This window comes from Ambystoma mexicanum, chromosome 5q, assembly GCF_040938575.1.
Source record: "Ambystoma mexicanum isolate Mex_15411 chromosome 5q, UKY_AmexF1_1, whole genome shotgun sequence".
NCBI classification, from domain to species: Eukaryota; Metazoa; Chordata; class Amphibia; order Caudata; family Ambystomatidae; genus Ambystoma; species Ambystoma mexicanum.
Window position 1 is genome coordinate 1405001111 of NC_090933.1, and position 23987 is coordinate 1405025097.

The 23987-nt window shown below is 46.4% G+C and overlaps 1 protein-coding gene across 1 annotated transcript in view; it reads left to right on the forward strand.

Moving 5' to 3' along the window:
• Positions 1–23987, forward strand: part of LOC138498459 (fibrocystin-L-like) — a 1772245-nt gene that overhangs the window by 1608534 nt on the left and 139724 nt on the right. Inside the window, exon 41 of the mRNA XM_069622209.1 lies at positions 5399–5566. Coding sequence (XP_069478310.1) covers positions 5399–5566 — 168 coding nt within the window. The remainder of the gene's footprint in view (positions 1–5398; positions 5567–23987) is intronic.

The following is a 23987-nucleotide window of genomic DNA, read 5'->3' on the forward strand; positions in this document are numbered from 1 at the left end:
CCCTCTCATGCAAAGCCCCTCCCCGAACTGGATACTCCTCACCTCTTGGTCCGGGGGGCTAGACGTGACCACCACCAACCTCTGCTTGCTCTTGCTGCACTTTGCTGAAGCCAAGCCCCCTTCCAACTGCCTGCTGTTGTAGCTTCTCTCTCGTGCCCACTCAGTTCAGCAGGGTGATGAAGGGAGCCACCCCTGCCCCACAGACTCACCTCTGTTTCCTGGGCAGTAGATTACTATCCAGGCCACCGTCAATCACTCAATCCTTTCTCTTCGAGTGCACTGGATGTCCCATTTTGCCGTGGCAAGGTGCAGCTATCTGCATCTGTCGGCCTCGTCTCCTCCACTGTAGCACGGTGCTGCACTATTGCAGAGACCGGGAAGCTCCATCCGGTGTGGGCCCCTCCTCTGCAGCTTCCTGCTAGGCCGCTTCAGGATAGTGCACCCAGCCTTCACTGGAGTGCCACCAAGCTGCAGCATCAAACTCTGCCAGGAGCCTCAGGATATTGTACAGGATGTCACATAAAAAGTGGAGTTCACACATAAGCTGCCATGCTGCGCGGGCTATCGAACGCCCTCCCTTCTTGTGGATTATACTTTGACCCCATATTGCTTTTTGTTCCAAAAGCAATAACATAAAACAAAATGAAACAAAAAAAGGCACCAAAATGGCCATCAGAGGCTAATCATTATTATTAAAAAACAAATTCTGTGTTGGATGTCAAGAGGTGTACAGAGGGAACAGTTTGCACTGTGCCTCTGCAGGAGCATATGAGCTCACACACCTATCCCCTCGGCCTTCCAAGCCTTGATGCCATTTGTAGCTCCAACCTTACATATGCATTGGCTGCATTCTATCTACCTGTGTTTCTTTTTTGTATGTTTTATGTATATTCATTTCACAGCTCAAAGATGTCAAAACAAAAACACTAAAATACGTTTAAAAAAAAGGCCAGTTCCAAAAGGATTTCGAGGCGGTAAGTGTAGATTCCTACTTCATTGTCTTTTTCTGACCAGAGGCGAAAATGCTCCCCTCTTCACAGTCAACGCTGTGAAGGTGAAGCCAGGGGATTCATAGATGATCATTTATGCATCCCCATACATCACAATACGCTTGATTCAGGCAAAACCTTGCACATGGGTAGCACGATTTCTGTCTAGCCCCGCAATGTGGAAAGAGTAGAGAGTTGCAGTTAGTTTCTCTTTAAGCATATCAGCAATGTGGAAAAAAAGAAATAAATCAATCACTTGTCTCTCATTGAGACAGCGGGACTCCTCAACACCCAAAATTGGCATTGTCCAATGGCTGATATTGCAAATCTCTGTGGCATAAGCTGTAGGCTAATGCCAAGGGTATACACAAAAACTATCCAGGGGCCAACAAACTCCAACCAAATCATTCATATAATTAAAAGTACACCAGATATACTACCAACTGCAAAGAATAGATTAAATGCAAAGGGGGCATGCATTGCACTAACAGAAGATGAGTCATTAAGATTACAGAATAGCCTCTGTACAAGGGAAGTTATTTCTAATGATTGATTACAGAATAGCCCCTGTACAAGGGAAGTTATTTCTAATGATTCCACTGACTCTTAAGAAAATATATATGGGAAATCACAAACCAAAAGGCATTTGATTTTTTTTGGGGTTTTTTAAATCAAAAGGCATATGAGAACACATATATGTAAGGACTACTAGCATCTTCCCCTGGAAGCTGTGTACGTGGGGCTTCATTCAGAGTTTGGGAGTGTGATTAAAAAGAGGCATTCACAGAATTACTAGCACTTTTACCTAACCAGCAAATTTAGAGCTTAAAATTCGTTATAACCACCTTGTTTTGTGTGACGGACGGTTCCTCCACACACAACCATTATCGCATGTGGTGACATGCAATCCCAGTGCAGCCCTGAAATGGGAAATAACTAAAGGGTCTGCATGACTCTTAATCATGAAGACCCTTCCCATTACTGTTTTTGTTTGGCAGAATTTCCAAAGAAAATACCTCAAAACTCTAAATGGGTCCCTTAGCATTGGTATTATCAAATGTCGCTCATCTTTCACCAACTTAGTTAGAGGACACAAGCTTGTAAATGCTTAAGGCCATGCATTGTCTTCCATAGTAGATTATACTATACAAATCCAGAAACATTTGCTCATGAGAGGAACATTGTCCTGGATAGGTCTTGAATCTAAAGAAGAGGTAGGTGATTCTGTAACAATAACTTTTGCAAAACAAGGAATTGTAGCATTCATTCTGGAATGTGAAGCTTGTTGCAAGAGCAATGGCTCTGCCATAGCTATTTTTCCTTTCAGTCATTTCTATAAACGGTGCTGTTGGGGAGTTGACCAGCAGTGCAGTAAGGGGAATAATGTAATTGGTAGTGATGGAGTGCTTAAATCACAGGATTTTAAATCTTGCCTGATGGTTCTGGCTAGGAAAGGATTGCAGATGTCTTCACGGCCACAGGACACAAAGTCACAGGGTTCATATGATAAGGAGAGATGGCAGAGAGACAGTTGGTTGCACAACAGCAACAGATGTGTGCTGTCATCTTTCTTGGATGGGGTAGATTGACTAGCTTAAAAACCTAATATGACAGCTCATAATCAAGGTTCTTTCTGCACAATCACAGTTATGGCCCAATTCCTGAATGGTCTTGTGAATACGTTCCCACCCCTTCCCTTTCGTTGTCCTGGATTGGGACCTTAATTTGGTCTTATCTTTTCTTATGGCTGCTCCGCTTCAGCTTATGCACTCCTATTCTCTAAGACTGCTTGCGCTGAAAACTGCTTTTTGGTGGCAATCACATCAGCCAGAAGGGTCAGTGAGCTGCAGCCTTGTCATGCAGGCCTCCCTTTCTCTGATTCTTTAAGGAGAAGGTGTCCTTGAAAGTGCGACTAGGGTTTCTGCCCAAAGTCATGTCAGAGTTTCACATCTTCCAGACCATTGACTTACCTGTCTTCCACCTTCCTCCTCACCCTTCTAAGGAAGAGGAAACGTTCCACAGGTTGGACCCCAAGAGGGCCCTTAATTAAGAGTGGGTTAGAGTGCTGAGCATGGACATGTGAAGCTCAACCACAGGCTATGAAGGTGTTTCTGGTATTCAGCAGTGGTACATTGAAAAACAAGGCTGGGTTCAGGAACAGTTCTGAGGAATGTTAAAGGTTTCCATGTGATAATCACATTCACAAAGGGGAACAGACAACTCTTCTCAACAATCTCCAACCATGAAGCACACCTGGTTTTGGAGGCCAGCCAATCGGGCCAGCCAGAAAAAATGCCAAACAACTAGGCCCCTGCACACTGGATTGGGTTTGAGAAATCTATCTGGGAGAGCCTAATCCAGTCTACACTCGATTATGCCTAACCCAAGCATTCTTTCCGGGCTCAAGATGAGCCTACGTCAGAAAAATGTGCACTCAAACAAAAATGCCTTTGTGTCCAAATGGCGAACATATAGTGCCATTTGAGAACTAAGGCAGTAAAAATGACTACAACCAAGGTATAGCCAAAACAAAAGTACAGCTGTCACCAGCCTACTCCCCAACACACTTTTATTGTAATGGAATTTCCTTGGGACCAAAATGAGGTGCTTATAAAGCACCCCTTTCATTTTAGCGGGAGGCTTCACATCAAATATAGTTGTAGTGACAGCAGGACTTCAGTAGAAGTGCCTATTGGCACAAAAAGTAAGTTGAAAACACATAGGAGCCAACGTAAGGTTTAGGGGACCAAACAATTCTGATCTAACACTTCCCATCTATATAAGCCTGAGGTGCCCCATGATGCATCCATACGACCCCATAAACCCATTGCACGTGGTAATATGACGTTGGCATGCAACATTTGCCAGAAGTTGACATATATTTATTTTCTGTTTGATCTTTACATGGAGTTTTCGACAAGAAAAAGAAGTATATAAACGCAGTGCATTAGGTTATTGCGTTAATGATGAAAACGTATGCACTCAATTCAATAGAGCTTTGCCAAACATACCATCTTGATTAAAGTCTACATCCATAAGTGGAAAGATACATATATATGATAAAGAAGAGAGGCAGAGAAAAATGAAGTTTCAAGATAGACTGCCCCTTGAATGTGCTCATGCCAGACGTTTAAGCAGCGCACTGTCTGGTGGAATTAGTTAGATTGGGTCAGTACCCTATCTTCATCGAAGCCTTTCAAGCGCACTCTCCAGGAGGGTCCAGGCTTCTCACTAAAGATGAATTGGAATTTCTGGTGTCAAATGCTGCATTACATTTTGGCAACAGCATTTGCAATGAGGTCCTCTGAATTGTTCCTGGTGCCAGGGATGTGTGCAGAGGTGTAGCCAAGATTGCCTAACGTGTGGGACCTGAAGCTAATGTAGTTGGACCCACCACAGTGACATTAATAACTCATCTGTAAATGCACACAGAGCGCTGCTGATTGGGCATTTACAGATTTTGGGTGAGTCTGGCATGCTCATGCCCTACTCTGTCTATGCCTCCGGCTGCCTGCCTCCCCAAGCTAGTGGATGATGGGCCCAGGGTGGTATCCGGAGAGCCTCCAAGTCACCCTCCACTGGCACCCATCACACCACAGGGGACGGTTACATGCAGCACTTCACTTCTATGAGCTCCCTCCCCAGACAGAGAAGCTATGGCGGGAAAATGCATGAGCGTGTCCTTTCAAGATTCAATATGAACATCACTTGCAACCCTTTTGGCAACTTGTCCTTCGTTAAAAGTTAGTTCAGCCACAGCCTAATATTTGGTGATTGGTAAGCAGTATATTTTATAGCTGGGGACCATTCCTTTTTCTTTCAGCTGTTGTCTATAAATTGTATCCAAAACTATATGAGTTTATCTTTCTAAGTAAGCACATTGTTATTTCGCATCGACCTAATTCAGCCCTGAGTGACACAGAGTAAAGCCTTAGGGATTCAAACGGTCCATCAAAACTCTTTATTATATCAGGTCTGCAAATTACATTTTTCAGCAATGCGACAGCATGCACAAAGCGAATCCCTTTATCCTGTCATTTCCTAAGATTACCATCGATTATTAGCAGGCAAGATAGATCAGCAAGTTCAGCTCTCACCACAGATATCTGGGTGCAGTCTACTGGACACCGATGCAAAGCCTTACTGAGCTAACACAGCCCTTCATTCTTCCGTTTAGTAATAATACCATAATCGTAAAAATGATGGAACCCCATGAAAACCTGAACTTACTGAAGTGTTTTGATACTTTGTCGCCATATAGAGTTATGGGAATGTTGTCACTGTTATCCTATGTTGTCTTATGTATAGCACCCTACTTCTATTTTGCTGGGCAACCAACCGTTTAAACTGCATATGAAACATTTGAATTTCAGTGAAAGTCGATAAAAATGTTTCTCTTGTTGTTTTAGGAAATGCAAGCCAAAAAGTAATTCCCACAATGGCACTGCTGGATCCGGCTCACTGCAATACAAGCCAAGAGTGGAGCTTTGGCCAACTGGGTTCTGTTTGTGATTCCACAGTCAGTTTCCATCGCATCACTGCTTATGTGTACCAATCGACTATTTCCAATCAATTTGGTATGCTTTTTTATGCATTTGTAATTGTCTTGTTTTATTATTTAATTATTATTGATGAACTCTACGCAATTTGTGTGTAACATCCTACAAAAACATGTTTTATAAAAGACCATGCAGGCAACCAACCGGACAATCCTCTTGGCACTTCAAACGTTTTGAAACGATTTATAAAATGCGTTATTCAGACCTAAAATGTGGTTCTGATTACAGTACAGTCGATGCAAAAAGCTGTCTGTACCGGCTACCAGCACTTACAAATGTCCAATGTTGGTTGGTCTTAATCTATGTATGTCCACTTATGTATTGTCCCAGCTAACTGTTCGATTTACTCCCATCCACAACTTGGTCAGAATATCCCTCAACCTCACCCCATTGTAAGAAACTCACTGCTTTCCGTTAAATCTGATTTCTTATCTATTGTACATTATTTTGTGATCAAAAGAGCATTGTTCTTCCTGTATATATAAATGATCTCACTTACTAACTCAGAGAGAGAGGATGTTGAAGGGCATTGATAAAAACTAAACCAGAATCCCAGAAAAACCCAGACTTCATGGTCCTTTCAAAAACAAAGCGGAAGGGGCGCTGTTGCGCGCGATGGAATTGTCAGCATAGGTGCCGAGCTGCCAATTCCATCATAAATATAACCGTCTTTAGACTTTATTTTTTTTCTTTTGCTGCCCTGTACAAAGGGGACAGACATCCAGTGCCTGATCCTGCTGATCTGCGGTCACCGTTGGCCCCCGGCTGCGGAGATACAGGACAACTTACACTTGCGGGGGAGCTCGTTGGCTCTCCCCGCACTGAGGCTCCAGGAGGCTCGGCTTCCTCATCTGCCGTGAGCCGCGGTGCGGCGCCCTGTGCGGGGGAGGGGCGAAGCTGCCCGCGCTGCTCTCGGGCTGCTGCTGTCGGCAGGGGACACCCGGTCTTCGTTGAACTGTCCTGCGGGCCTGCGGAGGTGGCGCTCAGACGCCAGTGATCACCCAAACTTCTGTGCCTAATCCCGCTCCTTTGCTAACGGCCCGGAAGGCAGGCTAGTTTCTGGTCTGTGGCGTGTCAGGATCAGTGACACATCGCTGGCTCCGGCGCCGACCTCCCGCTCATCGCCCCCCCCTGTTGACGGACTGAGCACAACATAATGGAAGACACGGTAGAGGGGCTGGGGGGAGTGCGGGACCTTACCCTTCTGGGTACACTGCTCACAGCTTCTCGCATTTCTCCATAATTAATGCCTGTTGCCGCTGTACACGGATAATACTGGGGACAATAATAAGCCACCGCGGGCTCCGTCGAGAGTATCCCATCTTTTCTTTTCAGAGGCCTGATAAGTGGAAGCCCTCCTCCCTGCCACCAAACATCCACTGGGGCCGGGAGTGGATTGCCCTCTGGGGGGTATTTGGACACTCTGATTGTATACCTCAGCTCTTTTCAGAAAGGTCAAGAATTAGCAATTGGATATACATTAAATTGGACCCTCAGACCCGATACTCTACAGGAGCCCGTCTCCGCTTGGGCCCTACCCGCGGTCCCTGCCCGCTATTGGATCAGGCACTCATCCTGGAAACAGGATACTGAGCACAACAACTACTGGAAAAAACCTACAATACCCTTGAAGAGCTAGCGTCATAGCGTACTAGAGGGAACCCAATGTAGCTCTCCTAGCTGATCAACCGTGGTGGCCTAGGACATACCGCTATTCAGGGGTGGCAACAACTTTGACAACACCAGCCCTCCATCCAGACCCGTGTCTCCGGAGCCCCCCTCCACCGACGCCATGACCAAAGGTGCAAGCACGGGAAAGAAACAGAGCTCTCTAAATATATTCACAAAGACTCCAGCCAAATCCACTGCTGAATCACTAGATGAGATGCCGGCAACGGCGTCCGCGCCGGCCCATGATGACTCGCAGAAGATGGTAGAGTATATTCGCGAGGGGTTCCCCACTATTCACTCAAAACTGGATGACATGAACCGTACCATTTCATCTATAAAGGCACACATTGAGAAGACTGATGGCCGGGTGGCTGAGATTGAAACCAGAGTGGAAGCCACTGAGGATGAGCTGGGTTCCCTTCGGGCCACGGTATCCTCACTCTCCACTCCAATGCTAGCAGTGGAGAAAAAAAATGATGATTTAGAATCCCGCTCACGACGCAATAATCTGCGCATTGTCGGGGTACCTGAGGACAACATCAATGAACCCATAGAAGACTTTGTGGAACATATGTTGATGTCACTTTTAGACTCTCCGAAACTGTCCCCGCAATTCACGGTCGAAAGAGCCCACCACTCCTTAACTGCAAAACCAAGGCCTGGCACACCTCCACTCCCTATCATTGCTAGAATTTTAAATTTCTGCGACCGTGATGCTCTCCTGAGGGCGGCTATAGCCAAGGGGGAGCTGCGTCTGGGGGCTACGAGGATTCATCTTTACCCTGATTTCTCTGTAGCGGTGCAACAGGAACGTAAAACCTTTGTGGCAGTGAAAAAAAGGCTCAGAGATCAAGGGGTTAAATACTCCATGCTGTTCCCTGCCAAACTACGAATCGAACACTTGAATCAGACATTCTTCTTTACGATTCCAGAGGAGGCCTCCAAATTCATCGACAAGCATTTTCCAGGCTGAGTCTCCGCTACCCGTTGATTCTGATGAGGCCCGTTCATTACATCCCAAGTCCGTCCCTGGAGTCAGACCTTTCATTCCCGCATTCATGACTGAAGCTATGACCCACTGGAATCTATTAACAGCTTGTTTTCGTTTTTCTTCTGAACTGTTGATCCGCTCACGCTATCCATGCTAATTTTCCTGGTTAATTGCACGGTATTGATAATCGCCTAATGGCCCCCCAGGCTGGTTCGTCACCGCCAGGCCAGCTAACAGGCCCCCAGGCGTTGATGCCAATGAGTTTACGATTGTTATTGTTGGGGTGGGTGTCATTCCTCAGGTTGGGTGAGGGATGTGGGAGGGGGGGATCGGGAGCTATGCTAAAATAGACTTGACAACCACAAGAGATGTCACACCAGCCACACTACTACTCACATGCATACTGATACGGCGAGAATTTAACCAAGACCTCTACATACATGGCGGATAGTAGCATAGCATTCATGAGTTGGAATGTGAGGGGCCTGGGTAACTACAAAAAGATGCGACAGATACAACTCTATGCTGAACGCCACAGCATTAAAGTCCTATGTTTACAAGAGACCCATGCACGCTCTGAACAATGCGAGAAGTTTGCTAAACAATGGGGGCCCCAGAGGTACTTTACCAATTACTCTACCCAAAGTCGAGGAGTCCTCACACTGATTCACAGGAGCCTTAAATTTTCATGCCATCACTCACGAATAGACCAGCAGGGGAGATGTATACTAAACCACGGCAAACTACAAAATCAAGAGGTAACCATCCAAAATATCTACGGCCCGGACATTGATGACCCAGATTTCTACTTACATCTTGCCTCTATACTGGAGAGTTATCCCCTGGTTCCTGTCTTGTGGGGTGGTGATTTTAATACAATTCTAGACATCGATCTGGACAGATCAGGCTCTAGACCACGCCAGCTTTCTAGGGCAGGCCATACTATTTTGACAACGCTCCCTCGTCTGGCGGTTGTGGACGCTTGGCGCCTCATGTACCCTGATTCCCGCTCATATTCATTCTACTCCTCAGTGCACGATTCACACTCTAGGGTAGATAGGTGGCTCCCCCTGTAGCCAGGCGATGATTTCTTCCGCTCGCTACGCCATATAACCAACACCTTTCTATGGCACTCCGGCGCAGTCCGACTCAAATTATCAACACTGGCTGCTCCTATGGAATTAGGCGGGTTTGGCGCCCCCGACTTTATCAGATATTGGCTGGTGGTTCAGGCCCAATTTGCTTCCTACTGGTTTAACACCACAGACCCCCCTCATGTCCGACTAGAGAAGCTAACGGTCATCGACCAGTAATTGGCTCCCTTATTCTTAAGCCCGCCCCAGCTGACCCAGACCCAGCGGACCCAGTCGCCAGCACATCCCTTGCTCTCACCAAGATCTGGAAACTAGTGAACATGCCACACCCCTTCCACGGGGACCTTCCACTCTGGAACTTTTTCCCTGATGTTCCACACATTTCACAATCCACTGTATCCCGATGGGCTGACGCTGGCTTTTTGACACTCCGCGATGCCTTTGAGCAGGGTAACTTTGTTGAATGGGCGGACCTTCGGCCCCCCCTCAAATGGGACCCATCAGTATGGCTACAATACTCCTCACTACGGAAGAATCTCAAACCCAGATACCCCAATTTCCCTACAATTCCACCTGACGAGCCCATAATTACAGAGCTGTGCTCCGCTGACTCCTTTAAAGGGAAAATATCTAGGCTTTACACGTTACTGCAGACCAGAGCAGCCCCCCCCCTCTCTAAACTGAGACAAAGGTGGAGAGCGGACCTCGAAGTTGAGATCACTGATGAGCACTGGTCCCGAATGTGTGCACGCACCCATAATGTTTCCTATAATTCTCGCTTTAAGCTAATACAATTTAAGGTGCTGCACAGATACCATCATACTCCGGACAGACTACACCATATGATTAGTGAGCTCCCTTCCAGCTGTCCTAGATGTGGCTCTGACCCGGCTCGCTACATTCATATGATCTGGTCCTGCCCGCGGTTGTCACAGTTCTGGACTAAAATATGCTCCACCTTTTCAGCCATACTGGACTACACGATAGATCCATCCCCAGCGCGGTGCCTCTTTCACGACTTCCCACAGTTGGGACGCGATTCAGGGAAATTGGCTGGACTTTGTATGCTGCTGGCGGTACGGTGCATCTTAATGAATTGGCTTCAGCCCAGTCCACCTACATATGCACAGTGGCTCAGGACAGTTACATGGGCACACGATACAGAGGAGGCTTGGGGTATATTGCAACAAAATCGCACTCGAGACCGAGGGACATTTGGCATACATTTCGTACTCATATGTCTGCCATGTCCTCGAATTCGGATCCTGAACCCTCCACCCCCGTCCCTTCCCCTCACTAGTGTCCTACTGTGAATTGTAACTTTCAGACCCTATAGCCGGGCAACACCCGGACTCCAACCTTCTCTTCGTGTAAATGAAATGCCTGCACTGTACTGTATTGTATACATTGTGTTAAGGGATATCTTGTCGTGTACGTTGTGACCATCTCTGTTCTTTTCAGTGTGTTGTCAAGTCAAATAAGTAAAGTTTATAAAAAAATATATATTTAAAAAACAAAGTGGATGCATCTTACAGTAAGCCTATCTTCCCGCTTCTGAATCCGGCTGAACGCAGGCTTGTCTTGATAAACAAGTGAGTATAAATACATTACACGATTAAATGGTATCCAGTGATTTTGGAGAAAAGAAAATAGAGAAGTATTTCTCAGCAAACCTATAACAGAGAAAAAACATTGAAATATTTTTAAAATATATATGGGTTGGTGTAAACTGTTAAAACGGGTGGGGAGTGTGTTGGGGTGGGTTTAAACACATAGGGAAACAGGGGATTTGGGGGGAACCCCCAAATAGAAGAACAAAACAAATGAAATGTTTTTTTCTCTGTTATTGCTTTGCTGAAAAATACCTCTCTGAAAAAGTTGTCTCTGAAATCACATAGAACCGATGAAAGCATTGCAGAAAAAAACTTTCAGTCTTATGGTGGAGAACCAAGCTGCATTGGGGCATTCACTGGCTCTTTCAGGTGTGACCTGGCTGGATGTGTGTGCAGTTGCTTCCACCGTACTGAGCCACAATACACTCTGAAGGGCCTCTTTTCTTTAAAAACAAAACACACAACAACCACATGAGCAGATGTAGTAGATGGGAACATTGCTTTGTCTTGGTAAACCCAAACCCTTGATTAAAATATTAAACTAGAGTATCTACTTTGCCACTGTCAAATTATATGGTGCTTAAACTCTCTCAGATAAGGATATTTTGAGCCAAAATGTGATGTCAGAAAGCTATCTTTCTGAAGTAATCCTGCATAGCAGTTGGGCTACAATATGTGTCTACCATGGAATTGAACCACATGGCACACTGGCTCTTGCAAGTCTTAAGCCTGGTAAACTGAACTGTGTCATGCATGACTTAGCATTTCAGGCTGGACTGACCTTTTTGGGGTGTGGCAAAGGCAAATTTGCATATAATCGTTTCCTTTCTGCAATGGTTTGACAGGCTAAAAAACAATCTTCATTGGATTGCATTCTCGCTCACATTTCTCATCCATTATATATACACTCCAGCATTAGCCGCTCAGAAACCTTTTTGACAGGGAGCATAGTGCGTCTTGGTGTTGACCGGCGACTCCATGTTGACTCGACTGCGCCACTACGCGACTCTTGTCATGACGTCGGCAGTACATATATCACATCACTGTGCCCCCATATCTCAGTTACGAAATCAGCACTGTGAGAAACCTGTGGGTATTCTAACTTCTACTCCCTTGGGATATTCTGCAAAAGTGGCTAGGGAAAGGCCATCGCTCTTGGATCCTGACACTGGGGGTGGTGAAGCGAGGGAGGATCACCTGGGTGGAAGATCCTTGGGTATTGGGAGAGAGTTATACTCAGACGAAATGCGGTATTCCCCATTCCCCTTCCAAGAAGAACCCTCCATTCCAGGACAGGAATGGGGTGTTGCTATACATGTCCCCTTGACCAAGAAAAGGGTATGAGAAACCATCAGTCCAGACATACCAGAAAGAGAGCAAAAAGGGTTAAATGTAAGATGGGCGAGACATGGTATCCCCCTTTCCCTAATGACAACCAATCCAACCCTTTGTCAATCTTTATGGGTTATTGTAAGCCAGCTTCCCTTATATTGTCTCAGTCATGCCATCCTAGTACTGGGACGAGGAAGAGATGACTAGGAGTGATACACACCAACATACAACTACACCACTCTGGTACTGAGACGAGGAAGAGATCATCAGAGGAATACCACTTCAAAGACCAGGCATGTCTCACTAATAAGCCTAACTATGGTCAGGCAATTGAAAGAGAGGACTCATACTTGCAACTTACTAACAAGCCACAGGTGTATAAAAAGTGGGGAAAAAGGAGAGAAAAAGAGAGACACTGCTGGGAGCCGTCATATACAGAGCTGTCGTGTGACAAGGACCGGAATACCGGGGACTGCAGAAGCTGCCGGTCTGGACTGGGATGGGGTGAGAACAGGAGTTCTCTGGATCAACTACAAGGCAAGAGAAGGCGGCATGCTGAAGAGCCGGCCTTGTATCGAAGAGGCAGACTGCTCGTTCTCCTGTGGCGTTTCAATAGCACAGGAGTGTTCAGGGCCAGAGTAGGGACCCCTGCAAGCAATGAAAATAAAGTGTGGCCAGCTCGATGTGTGGGGAGCCTGCAGAGGAAGCCGGTGAGTTTGAGTGAAAAGGAAACCCGGTGTGAAACTGACAATGAGCGCTGTGAATTAACTATTGATTTTTCAAGTATACATTGTGTCAGAGTGGTTGCGTGTCTGAACTGTTCATTGATTAAAACATTCACGTAATGTGCTAGATTGATCGTATAGCTTGAGAAAGAGAATTAACAGTTCTGAAAGGTTCCAACCTGAGAAGGGGCATTTCCATTGTGTAAAGAAGAGAAACTCTTTATCACTGAACTTTATTAAAAAAAATGCCTAAGGATATTTCAACATCGAAGTGACTCAAAATAAAGCAGATGGCTTGTTCTAAATACCGGATTGAATGCAAATAACCCAAAGGAAGGTAAACCCAGAACGTTTGAATCTTTGAACCTACCAAAAATGAAATTAAACAAAAGTGAAATATAAATTCATTTAAAACCAAGTCAAAGTATAAGCAAATTACTAAAGAAAAGAAGTGCTTCCATTGTGAAGTATTTTGAACTTGGGGAGGGAAAGCTCAGGTCCTGATTCAGACTATTTCCCTTTTTTCTACGGAGGATCATTTTGAGACTTTGTTATGGAACTTTCCCACACTTGGAGAAGGGGGCCAAAAACAAGCTGTGAGCTGGTAGAAGCTCAGAACTTTGGGCTAAATACTGTTTTCTGTTGGATACTGATAACCCTACACATTGTATAGAATTAGTTGTGAGGGCAAGTATAGGTTTTGGACACAAGAAGGAAATAGAAACATTTTCTAGGTCATATTTATTCAACAGGATTTCTTATTTCTTTAAGTTATAAAAAATGAATAATTAATCATACAGCCATATCAAAAGCAAAGACGAAAACAAAAATGAACTACCCACTATTGACATAAAATAAATAAAACAATCATACATAAACCTAATATGTCAATTGTACTCAAGCATACCAGTCATACACATCAGCAAACATCCAAAACTAATGATACAATTATGCAAATAAACACATAATTTACAATGTAAGGTGGGTCTTTTTCCATCGCGACATTAAAGTTAATAAAAATGTTGATTACGAATTTTGAATCTGTTGTCTGTGTACTTCTTCATAATGCCTTCACAGCAGGCCCTTTTGGAACTCGATTCTCTTCAATGAGAACATTCTTTTTCAATTGATGTTGATTTTTAATCAACGTCGATATGTCGGGCCTAAAGCCTCGGCTTTCGAGTGCTGCCAAAACTGTGGCTCGTAAAATGTCCATCAGGGACCCACACAGTATCTGCATGTGGTGTCTCTGGAAGGAATACGGCATTGAGCAGTTTGGTTCCTGCCAACAAATTACCTCGAAGGCCATCAGGGAACAATCAGAGAAATTGGCACTCGGGCGGGCTCCATCGAAAGGCTCCTGTGGGATCGACTGTCAGGTTGTTGGCCCCAACACCGAAGGCCCTCTGCGAAAAAGAGGTTGCATTCTCGAAGCGAGTCATGCCATTCATCCTCCTTGTCCTCCCACAAGAAGAAGAGACGATGCCAATGTAGACACGATTCCGGTTTGTCAGAGGAGCCGGGTAAGTCCTTCTCGCACTACGTGTGCCCCGAGAAAGGAGTGGGAGGCGTTTAGAAACCAGAAGCTCCAACTCTTTCAAAAAGCTGTGCTGGCTACGGCTCCGGCATGAAGTCAGGGGGCTATCCAGGCACCAACTTTCATCCAGAGGATCCGGCGCCGAGGTGGACACATCAGGTCCCACACCCTCGAGCTAGACCTCAATGATCACGAAATCGATAGCGGTGCCGATGACCTTGGCGTCGAGAGGTTTTGTCGAAGCGGGTCCGGTTTACTGCCCAATTGCCCCAGAGTCAAGATCGGAGTTCTTTCATTTCATGAGGTCGATCTTTGACAAATAATGGGACCCTTTCCCATTTGGTATGGAGCCAATGAGCAGGGGATTGGGGAAGCTAACTACTTCACGGATCAGGTCGACTTACTGGCCCTGGCAGAAGGAGGGGAGTGGGTTTGAACCCTCACCTGACCTCGACCTGCAGCAGGCATTCCCTTATGGACACCCCAATTCACAGTACAGAAAAACAGTGGAAAAGGTAGTCCTGCCTTTGGGGCTGGGTGCCCTGGTAATGCCGCTCATGTCCTATGAGCTTACGGACATCCTGGATAAAGGCCCGCAGACAGAGGCAGCATTGCCCTTTAATGTAGCCATTTCTTACCCCATTGGCACATTATGTCAAAAGCCGTGTTCCACAGTAACCCTGGACCCTGACATAACTAAGAAATATAAGCCTGCCAGGGGAAACTTGCCCTTTATTTTGGTGCACCATACTCCTGAAGGGTTGGTGGTCCAAGTCGCAATGGTGAGTTCATGGCCAACCACATCCACCTCCATTCTGCCAACAGAGAGTCCAAAAAGATTGACACTGTTGCAAAAAGGGCCTTTGCGTCAGGGAGCATGGCTTTGAAGGCAATGAATGCCATGTGTGCCTTCTCTAAATATGCGCACATACTGTGGAGGACAATAGCTGAGGCGGCTTGTCATTTCCCTGAAGGGGAGGTGAGAGATGGCTTTTTAGATATGGTAAAGGATGGCAAGAAAGTGGCATGTCAGGCTCTGCGGGTGGGTCTTGATACTGCATAGTCCGGACCAATGGAATGTCCACAGTACCGAGAAGGGCAGCCTACCACCACAGCTCAGGGTTTGTTCCCAATGTGGAAGCCAAGCTTCTGGATATGGCATTTGACAGCGAGCATCTGCTTGGGGAAAAAGCAGATCAATGCAAGAAAAATGTAAAGAGTCTAAACTGGCTGCAAAGTCTCTATGGCTAGCGGTGCAGAAGCCTGCCAGGCAGTACTTGCCTCGTGAAACAGGGGCTACAGGATGTACCTTCCTTTGCAAGGAGAATACAGCTGCCACAGGCCAAGCAAGGGCCAGAGGCATTTCTCGCACCAGGACAGGGCAGAGGTGCTTCTAAGGGCCAGCAGACTTCAACAGCAGCTGCAGGGGCTAAGCCACTTTGAGTTCTCCCCACAAGTTTCACACGGTGGAGGGATGATCTCTGGGCACTTGAAAGGTGGAAGGAGATAACCTCTGATACCTGGGCCTTGCAGCTTGTCATATGGGGATAAAGTCTGCCTTTCCTAAAATGATCTCCAGACAGATCACTCCCAACTCCAGGCAACCAGAACAGGAGCTCCAGGAAGTACTAAGGGCCCTGTTATTAAAGAGTGCAGTTCAAGAGGTACCACCCAAGGCAGGATTGGTTGTCTTGCTATTTTCTAGTACCCAATAAAGGAGAAGGACTGTGTCCCACCCTGGACCTCAGGGCCTTGAACAAGGTCCTGAGGAAGGACAAGATGAGGATGGTGACATTGTAGGAAATTCTCCAGGCTTTACAGCTCCAGGACGCTTATTTTCATGTGCAGATCCATAGAAAGCATAGGCGGTTCCTGAGATTCAACATCGGGGACACTCGCTATCAGTTCAGAGTGCTCCCTTTTGGCTTAACCTCCATCTCAGGGTTTTTACCAGGCTGATGTCAGTGGTGGCTGTGCATCTTAGAAGATCCAGGATCCATGTATTCCCTTACCTGGATGACTGGTTGATCCGAGGAAGGTCTCTGGAACAGGCATTGACACAGTTCAGGGAAATCTGTATCCTGCTTTACAGTTTTTGGTTCTCTCTGAACTTCCAGCCGTCCCATGTCACACTGACTTAGTAACTCCAATTTATAGGAGCAGTCCTGGGCAAACTGGCAGGGAAATCTTTTCCTCCCGAGGAGAGATGCAACAGTGTCAGACAGAAGTGTCAAGCTTTTCCAGGACCACAACAGCTTGCCAGCGGCTTCCTTACTCTGCATCTTAGGCCTCATGGCCTCCTGCATTTTTCTGGGGCCAGAGACCAGGCTGCGGATGCAATCTCTTCAGTGGCTTTTGAAAGATCAATAGTCACAGTGCTTCAGCAACATGAAGGACATCCTCAAGGTATCGAAATCGGTGGCTAGGGACCTCTGTGGCCAGCAGGGAGAGCATGATGATAGAGAAACCCTTCTGCCCACTGTCGTCCCAGGTTCAGGTGGTCACAGATGTGTCTCTGAAGGGCTGTGGCACTCTTGTGAACAACATTTGGTCCCCAGTGGAAGGCCGGTGGCACATTGACAGGCTGGAGTTGAGAGTGGTCAGGTTAGCCCTGATGGCTTCTGCGCCTTCCATCTGTGGAACATGTCCTGATTATGATGGACAACACAGTGGCCATTCATTAACTCAACAAGCAAGGCGATGTGCAGTCCCTGCCCCTATGCAGGAAGGCCTTGCAGATGTGGTTCTGGTTGCTGGTGAGCAATATCTCAGCTTCTGCAGCCCACCTAGCAGGAGCAGAGAGCGGGCTGGTGGACACTCTGAGTAGGCAGAGCACGGTCTCACACGAGTGGGAAGTGTGCCCAAATGTTCTTGAGGAGATAGTCGCTCTGTAGGGTACCCTGGCAGTAGATCTGTTTGTCACAAGGGTCAGCGCAAAGTGCAGGCAGCTCTGCTTGGGAGAATTCCAGCTGAGGGGTCCACAATGGGACTAGTTCCAGGTGGAGTGGGCCTTTGACCTCCAGTACGTGTTCCTACCGATACCTGTCATTCCCTGGGTTCTAAGGAGGTTGAGAAGGTTCCGGGCCACCATGATCTTGATCACCCCCGATTGGGTGAAGAGAACATGGTACTTGGAACTCCTGAAATTGCCATCTGCCCACCTTGCTGGCTTCTTCGGACGCCGGACCTCCCATCCCAGTCAGAAGGTTGGGTGCTCCACCCAAACCCGGGGTCTCTCAACCTATGCATGCAGGTGGAGAACATTTGAGGCATGCTGTAGGGAGTTCAGAGTAGACCCTAGTGCATGCCCCACCACCACAGTGATTGATGCAATTCCTTCTGTCCATGGCCTTGTCAGGCCTTCAGATAGGTCACCGTTAAAGGTTACTTGGTGGCTTTGTGCGTGTTCAAGAGGTCTCTGGATCAGGGATCCTTCTTTTCTATCCTAGTAATAACTCCATTTCTGAAGGGCCTTGTGTATAGATTTCTGCCTACACATTTGTGGTTCCGGTTTGGGATCTCAGTTTAGTGCACATTTTTTGATGGCAGCTTCATTTGAACCGATGCATTTATTTTATTTATTTTTTATTTATTGTGCATTTGTAAAGCACTTATACATCAAGTAAATTGTGTTTCAAAGCGCCCACAGGGCAGCATGGAGGGAGCATGGGAATGAAAGGCAAATACAATAACAATGAAGAGAAAGAAAGAGACGGTCCTACTAGGCCTTTTGAGCATTCAGAGCGTGCAAGTGCATGGAGAGAGAAGGGACAGGGGAGTTGGGTGAGTGCTAAGAGTCCAATGAGGAAGTGCTAGGGAGTAAGTTGCAGCAGCTGTTAAGTGTCTGACAGGGGTTACTTGGTGAAAGTGCTCAACTGCCAGTAGTAAGTACAGGCCTGTGAGACAGCACAGGCCAATGAGTGCCCAAAGGCAAGTGCTGGGAGTGGGCGGAGGCTGGAGGTGATTGGGGGGGGGCAGGACTCATAAGGATAGGGAATTTATTTATGTATTTATTTATTTACATTTATATAGCGCGCAAGCAGCCCAGGGGCATTGAGGCGCCGTTAGTTGCAATAACTTAGTTACATGGTACAGGCATGATAGAGGTTGTTGACACATTGTGAATGTTACAGGAAAACATACTGTTGTTACAGATATTGCTTTTGGTCATATAATACAGTATACATGAAAAGTATTCGTGCTGGCGTGTCTGGCCTTATGTGAAGAGGGTAGTCCTCTGCCCTGGTCAGAGAGAATGCCCTGGTCACCAATCTCAGAGACTGTAGTGTTTAGCAAGGGAGGGAGAGGGGAAAGGAAGAGGTGAAATGGAAAGCCTTGAGGAGCTTCAGGAATCTGAGGAGATCTGACTCAAGATGGAGTGGAAGGGGGAGGCTGTTCCAAAGGAGGGAGCCAGCCAAGGAAAGAGATTGCTGTCAGCTCGCTGTTTTGATAATCGTTTGGCACGCAGAGAGTTGGCACCGGAGAAGTGTAAAGATCTGGAAGGAGAGTATTTGGTGAGAGCCAGTTGTAAATAGCGTGGTCTCTGGCCCCAGACAGCCTTGTCGATGATGCAGAGGGATTTGAATTTGATCCTTGCAGCAAGCGGGAGCCAGTGGAGAGATCTTAGGGCTGAAGAGATGTGATCCCTGAGCTTGAGGCCAGGGATAAGTCTTGCAGCCCTAATCTGGATATGCTGGAGGGGACGGAGAGAAGAGGGTAGATTAAGGAAGAGGCGGTTGCAGTAGTCCAGCCTAGAGAATGCCAGAGCTCTAGAGACATAGAGCTTCTGGGGGAAAGTGAGGAAAGGAAGGATTCCTTTGAGGAGGTGGAGTTGAAAGTGGGCCTTCTTGTCAAGGTCCGGGATGTGAGGGAGGAAGGAGGTAGAAGAGCCAAAGATGTCTTCAACTTTTCTCGCTTCAAATGAAGGAGAAGGGAGAGAGCCCATAGAGGGAGGCCAGAGTGAAGGGAAGAAAGAGGGAGCAGGAGTCTCAGTAGGAAAGATCTCAGTCTTGCTGGCGTTGAGGCAGAGATCTTTGGAGGCACACCAGGACTGGATGGCAGATAGGCAGTTAGGAATGATGGAGGAAGTAAGGAGAGGATCAGAGGGAAGTTTGAAGAAGAGTTGTGTGCCATCTGCATAACACTGGAAGTAAGGGGAGAAAGTAGAAATTAGGTGTGCAAGAAGAGCAAGATATTTGTTGACTAGCCAGGGAGAAAGGTTGGAGTCCTGGGGAATTCCACAGGTGGAGATAGTTGTGGGAGAGGAGAAAGATTCCAGGATAACCTGGGAGGTGCGGTCAGTGAGGAAGGAGGTCAGCCAATCCAGTGGTCGTTCCGAGATACCTAGGGTATCGTGGAGACGTTTTATGAGGATGGAATGGTTGACCGTATCAAATGCAGAGGAGAGATCAAGTATAATTAGAATAGCTGGAGAGTTTGAGTCAAGAGATGCAAGCAGTTCTTCACGTGTGTTCAGGAGAGCAGTTTCCATGCCTCTGGATGCTCAGAATCCAGATTGAGGGTCGTGTAGGCAACCAACAAGCTCAGTATGCTGAGTCAGTTGGGGGAAGACCAGCTTCTACAAGAGTTTCCTAAGGAAGGGGGTGATTGAGATGGGGCTGTAGTTGGCAGGATATGAGGGGTTGGCCGAAGGTTTTTTCAGGAGGGGGCACACAAGAGAGTGCTTGAGGGAAGCGGGGAAAGACCTAGTAGCAAGAGAGTGATTGCAGAAGTCAGCAAGTGCAGGGGCAAGGGAGACGATATTTTCCTTAATTTTTCTTGAAGAACAGGGGGAGACCTATTAGACTTCCTCATTCTTCCTCTGTTAGACTGCTCCCCCTTAAGACAGCTTTTCTGGTGGCACTTACCTAAGCAAGGCATGTGAGGGTCTATCTCTCCCGTGCAGGCTGCCCTTTTTTAGCATTTTTTCAAGGAGAAGGCCTCACTTAAAGTCTGACCTAAATTTCTCCCAAAGGTGATATCGGAATTTCACGTGTCTCAAAGCATGGACCTGCCAGTTTTCGATGCTCCACCTGACCCTTTCAGGGATGAGGAAAGGCTGCACAGGCTGACCCAAAGGCCCTGGCTGACATCTACTCTCGCACCCTCACGACAGCCATTAACGCCATTGCCCCCATCGAAGCAAAGAAAGAGAAAAAATCCATGAACACCAATTAATGGTTCACTGAGGACTTACTGGCCCTCCGCGCCAACAAATAGACTGCCCTTTCCAATTGGCAACCCAACGCCAGTGAGGCTACCAAAGATGATTTTAAAAGAACTTCATCAATATACAAAAAAGCCATATTCATTGCCAAATCTAATAACATTAACTCTCGTATCTCAAAGGCAAACTCTAAGTCCAGGGAACTATTTGCCATCTTCCAAGATCTCACTTCCCCACCTGCTAGCCCTGATGAGATAAACAAAGACCAAGCCTGGTGTAACAGACAAGAAGCACTTCTTAACAAAATCTCACTCCTCCAAGATAAAATACGAACCCAGCGCACTCTTTTATCCAAATCAGACCCGGCAGACCGACCACCTACCACTAAACAAAAGCCTCCCCCTCCCCTCCTCAGGCATCGTCCTGACCAACCTCAAAGAAGCCTGGGTCCGTCCCCTCCTCAAGAAACCATCCCAGACCCTTCATCCCCCAGCAACTACTGTCCCATCACGACCGTCCCTTTCCTCAAAATCCTTGACAAGGCTGCCCACAACCAAATCCTGCACTTCCTCGAAACCCACTCCATCCTAGGTAAAAGGCAGTCAGGGTTCCGTAAAGGCCATGGCACAGAAACTGCCCTCCTGGACTTGAAGAACCAAATCACCAAAATAATGGACACTGAACCAGCCCTCCTACTACTACTAGACCTATCAGCCGCATTCGACCTTGTAGATCACAAAACTCTCACCTCCCACCTCACTAGCGTAGCCCACTTCTCTAACCATGCCATAGCTTGGATCACATCCCACTTAGAAGGCAGAGCAATGAAAGTCTTCTCAGGCACAGCTAACGCTGCTCCACCTCCATCCACTGCGGTGTGCCACAGGGTTCCTGCATTGTCCCTACACTCTACAACCTGTTCACCAAGCCCCTTTTTGACAAACTTGGCTCCTTCGGCATAGCTTATACAAACTATGCTGACGACACTCAAGTCCTCCTCTCACTCACAGGCTCCTACGATCATGACTCGGCAGCCCTTCTTAAGATCTACTCCACCATCCAGGTCTGGATGGCCACAAAAGGTCTATGTCTCAATGGAGACAAAACCAAGATCATCATCATAGGCCCAAAAGAAATTCGGAACAAACTCAACCCCAAATACAATAATTTCATCATTCAAAACATCACCATCCCAGTCTCCCCATCTGTTAAGACCCTAGGCGTATATGTAGACGCCACATTATCTATGGACAAACAGGTCAGTGCCATTGCCTCTGCCTCTGCTCACACCACCAAAATCATAAACGCTGTCAAACCATTCCTAACCAACCAAAACTGCCTCTCCATCGCTAGAGCCACCACTGGTGCCAGGCTGGACTATTGTAACGCTCTCCTAGCAGGCACCTCTGCAAAAAATCTAAACCGCCTTCAGACAGTACAAAATAAGGCGCTCAGAGCAGCCCTCAACATCCCCAAGAGTGATCACATTACCCAAGCTAGGAGAGATGCCCACTGGCTTCCGGTTAAGGAAAGAATAACGTTTAAAACGCTGACCTTAACCCACAAATGCCTCACTGCCCCCACCTACCTTTGCAAAACCATTAACCAAGATACCTTCACACGCCCCAGAAGGACACATCACACCAACCAACTACGCATACTCTCAATCAAAAGGGCCAAAGCAGGAGGTATAGGCTTCCCCTATCGAGCCCCCAAACTCTGGAATGCCCTGCCCAACGCCCTTTGAGCTGAAACCTCCCTCGCCACATTCCTCAAAGGCCTCAGAACCACCCTGTTCAACTGACCCACTCGATGTCCAACTGTTCTCCCCTGATACTGACAATTGTAACTAAGCATGCATAAATGGTTGTTACTGTACCTGCAATTCTTTATTCATGCATGTAACAACTCGCAGTAATGATTCTTTTCCTGTTACACGTAACAGGCTTTCTTGTAACAGCGTCACGAAGCCTCAGGGCTGCTGTGCACTTTAAAAATGCTAATAAATAAATAAAAAATAAAAGGGCACTCAGCTACTATGTGGCCAGGACAGCAGACTTTAGACGTGACAACCAACTCTTTGTTGCCTTCTCTCAATCTAGGAAGGGCCTGGCGGTGTCTAAGCAGACAATTTCCCTTTGGATAATTCTCTGCATTTCAGAATGCTACCAAAATGCAGCAAAGGAATTGCCATCAGGCATCAGAGCACGTTCCAACAGGGGCACAATGACCTCTGCTACAGTGCTAAGGGGAGTGTGCTGGTGAGAGATCTGTCGGGCAGCAGCTTTGTCATCGATCCACACGTTCACAAAACACTACTGTTTAGAAGAGCGCTATTGCAGACTTTTTTTTCTTTTTTTTATTTGTATACGGTTTATTCAAACTTTTACAAAAAATCAAGACAAGCATATAAAAACATTTTAAAGATTTTTCTTTTAAAATACACATAATCCAAAACATCTCTACCATCAGTACAGACAGAGTAGAAATAAATATTACATCTGAAACAATGCTATCCCAATGGAACAGATTATGTCTCGAAGTCCTAGTAATGTCCGACATTTCTATACAGACCCTGATGGACAATCCAGACCAGGCCGAAAAGAAGATGTGGAGAGTGGATTGGATCAGAACATGTACTGCAAGATCGGAATCAAAAACAATGAAGGATGTCCCAGTGGAAACTAGAGTATATGGGCAGCTGCAAAATTACCTTTCTTGTTTTCCCGACCAACATAGCAGGGCTTTGTATATGCACTTTAGGCTGAACATTCTGGCAACCAAGGAATGTTTAAGTTTTTGGGCACAACATGCCGACCTGGATTCAAAGTGCCGCTTCTGCCAGTCTGAAATCGAGACTTTAAAACACTTGACGATGTCATGTTCTGGGTTTGTTCAGCAAAGATCTATCATTTTTGGTTCAATAACCGCTAAATACCAAACCTTGACAAAGGACGATTGGTGGAGAGCCTTATTCGACGGCTCTAATCGACCTGTTTTATACGCTCTAGTGGCATTTATTTGTGTGATAAAGGACGCGCTGAATGATGTGCCTATAAAATCAAAGCCTAATGAAAGTTAAACTCCAAAGTGATGTAATTTATGCATGTGTGATTTCGAACCTGTGTACCTAAACGAAATTGAACTGATCGGAGGGCGAAGATTTGGAATGTATGGATTGTGGAAAATGTTTTATATGTGTTGTATTTGTCTTCTTTTTAAAGGTTTGTATAAACCAATAAAAATAAAAAATAAAAATAATATTACAAGAGAAAGGAAACGAAGATATTAGATACAACACTCGTACTCA